At 39.6% G+C, this 1,279-nt stretch overlaps 1 protein-coding gene across 1 annotated transcript; it reads right to left on the bottom strand.

The window, feature by feature from the left end:
* Positions 1-304: 304 nt before the first annotated feature.
* On the bottom strand, positions 305-1,279 carry LOC107921353 (uncharacterized). Its single transcript, XM_016851226.1, has 2 exons — positions 724-1,279; positions 305-621 (listed from the first exon to the last, which is right to left on the bottom strand). Exons 1-2 carry the CDS (start codon positions 1,277-1,279, stop codon positions 305-307), a joined length of 873 nt encoding a protein of 290 aa, XP_016706715.1.

Here is a 1,279-nt window from a genome sequence, read left to right as displayed (position 1 = left end):
CAAAAACGTGTCTAATAGAAGCAAATTTAACATTCGCCGGGAGAATCTCATTCTCCACGTGCCAAGAGAACACACGTATTTTTGGTAATGTATCGAGCTTCTAGATAGCTTTTCAAAAAATTCTATGAGGACCATACCTTATCTCTTTCAAAAGTAGCCATGAGTAAGCAGACTTCGAAGTAAAGCACCCATGAGGGTTGTGAAACCATATTATTTTATCTCCTTGGCCCTCGTCCCCTATAGGCACGTTGCAAATCTTGTCACCCCAATCTTACACATACATATTTTTTACTTTATTAACATTCTAGTTTCTCCTATCCGTCAGCCAAAGGTCTTTCACGCTCATTTCATTTGGGTTGAGACTGTCACTTCTAATAGCATCCCCATTAAGACTTTCCATTCCCCAGTTGTCAACCCGGATATTTATCATGTCGCCATTCTCAACTTGCCACCCAAAGCCGTCTTTAAGAGCTTTCGCCGCTGTCGCAATGCTTGACCAGGTAAACGAAGCTTTGTCCACCTTTCTGGCATGAAAAATGTTACCACTAAGAAAGTATTTTGAAGACAACACATTAAAATAGAAAGATTCTTTGTTGTTAATAAGTCTCCACACTTGACGCCCTAAGAGAATAAGGTTGAAAAGTCGAATGTCTCCAATTCCAAGGCCTCTCATGCCCTTCGGTTTGCACAACGTGTGCCACGGGATCATTGTTTAGAATCGACCTTTGTCTTTTCCCGACCACCACGTTCTACTTAGCTTGGCTTGAATGTCATCGATCACCCCTTTGGGAGCCAAAAAAATCGACATAGCATATATAGGAATAGATTGGAGAACCGCTTTGATGAAGACTTCTTTGCCACCAAAAGAGAGTAGCCTCTTTGTCCAACTATTGATCCTACAAGACAATCTATTAGTAATCTCTTTGGAAGCCGCTATTTTCTTCTTACCAATTGGAATAGGAAGGCCTAGATAGTTATTTAAATTCTTCATCACCATCATACCTAGAATATCTCTAAAGTTGGTTCTTAGAGCTCTTGAAGTGTTGGGACTAAAGAGAATCATTGGCTTTTTAAAATTAACCTCTTGAACTAAAATGTTAGAGAAATTGTTAAGCATGTTAATGAGACTTTCAATATCACTCTTTTTATTTCTAACAAAAAGGAGCACGTCATCAGCAAAGAACAAGTGATTTATCTCGGGGTCGTTTCTACTAGCCCAGATACCTCTAATAATGTTGTTCTCCTGAGCATGGATAAGCATCCTCGAGAGAGCTTCCAT

This window comes from Gossypium hirsutum, chromosome A12 (genome assembly GCF_007990345.1).
Source record: "Gossypium hirsutum isolate 1008001.06 chromosome A12, Gossypium_hirsutum_v2.1, whole genome shotgun sequence".
Classification (NCBI taxonomy): Eukaryota; Viridiplantae; Streptophyta; class Magnoliopsida; order Malvales; family Malvaceae; genus Gossypium; species Gossypium hirsutum.
Note: the sequence above shows the minus strand (reverse complement) of the source record. Positions and strands in the feature narration are given on the sequence as shown.

Bases quoted from the DNA above. Each gene is read 5' to 3' on its own strand.
- LOC107921353 (XM_016851226.1), bottom strand. From the start codon at position 1,279: ATGGAAGCTCTCTCGAGGATGCTTATCCATGCTCAGGAGAACAACATT. The intron at 622-723 runs GTCGATTCTAAA...TTATTCTCTTAG, and splicing joins GTGGTCGGGAAAAGACAAAG to GGCGTCAAGTGTGGAGACTT.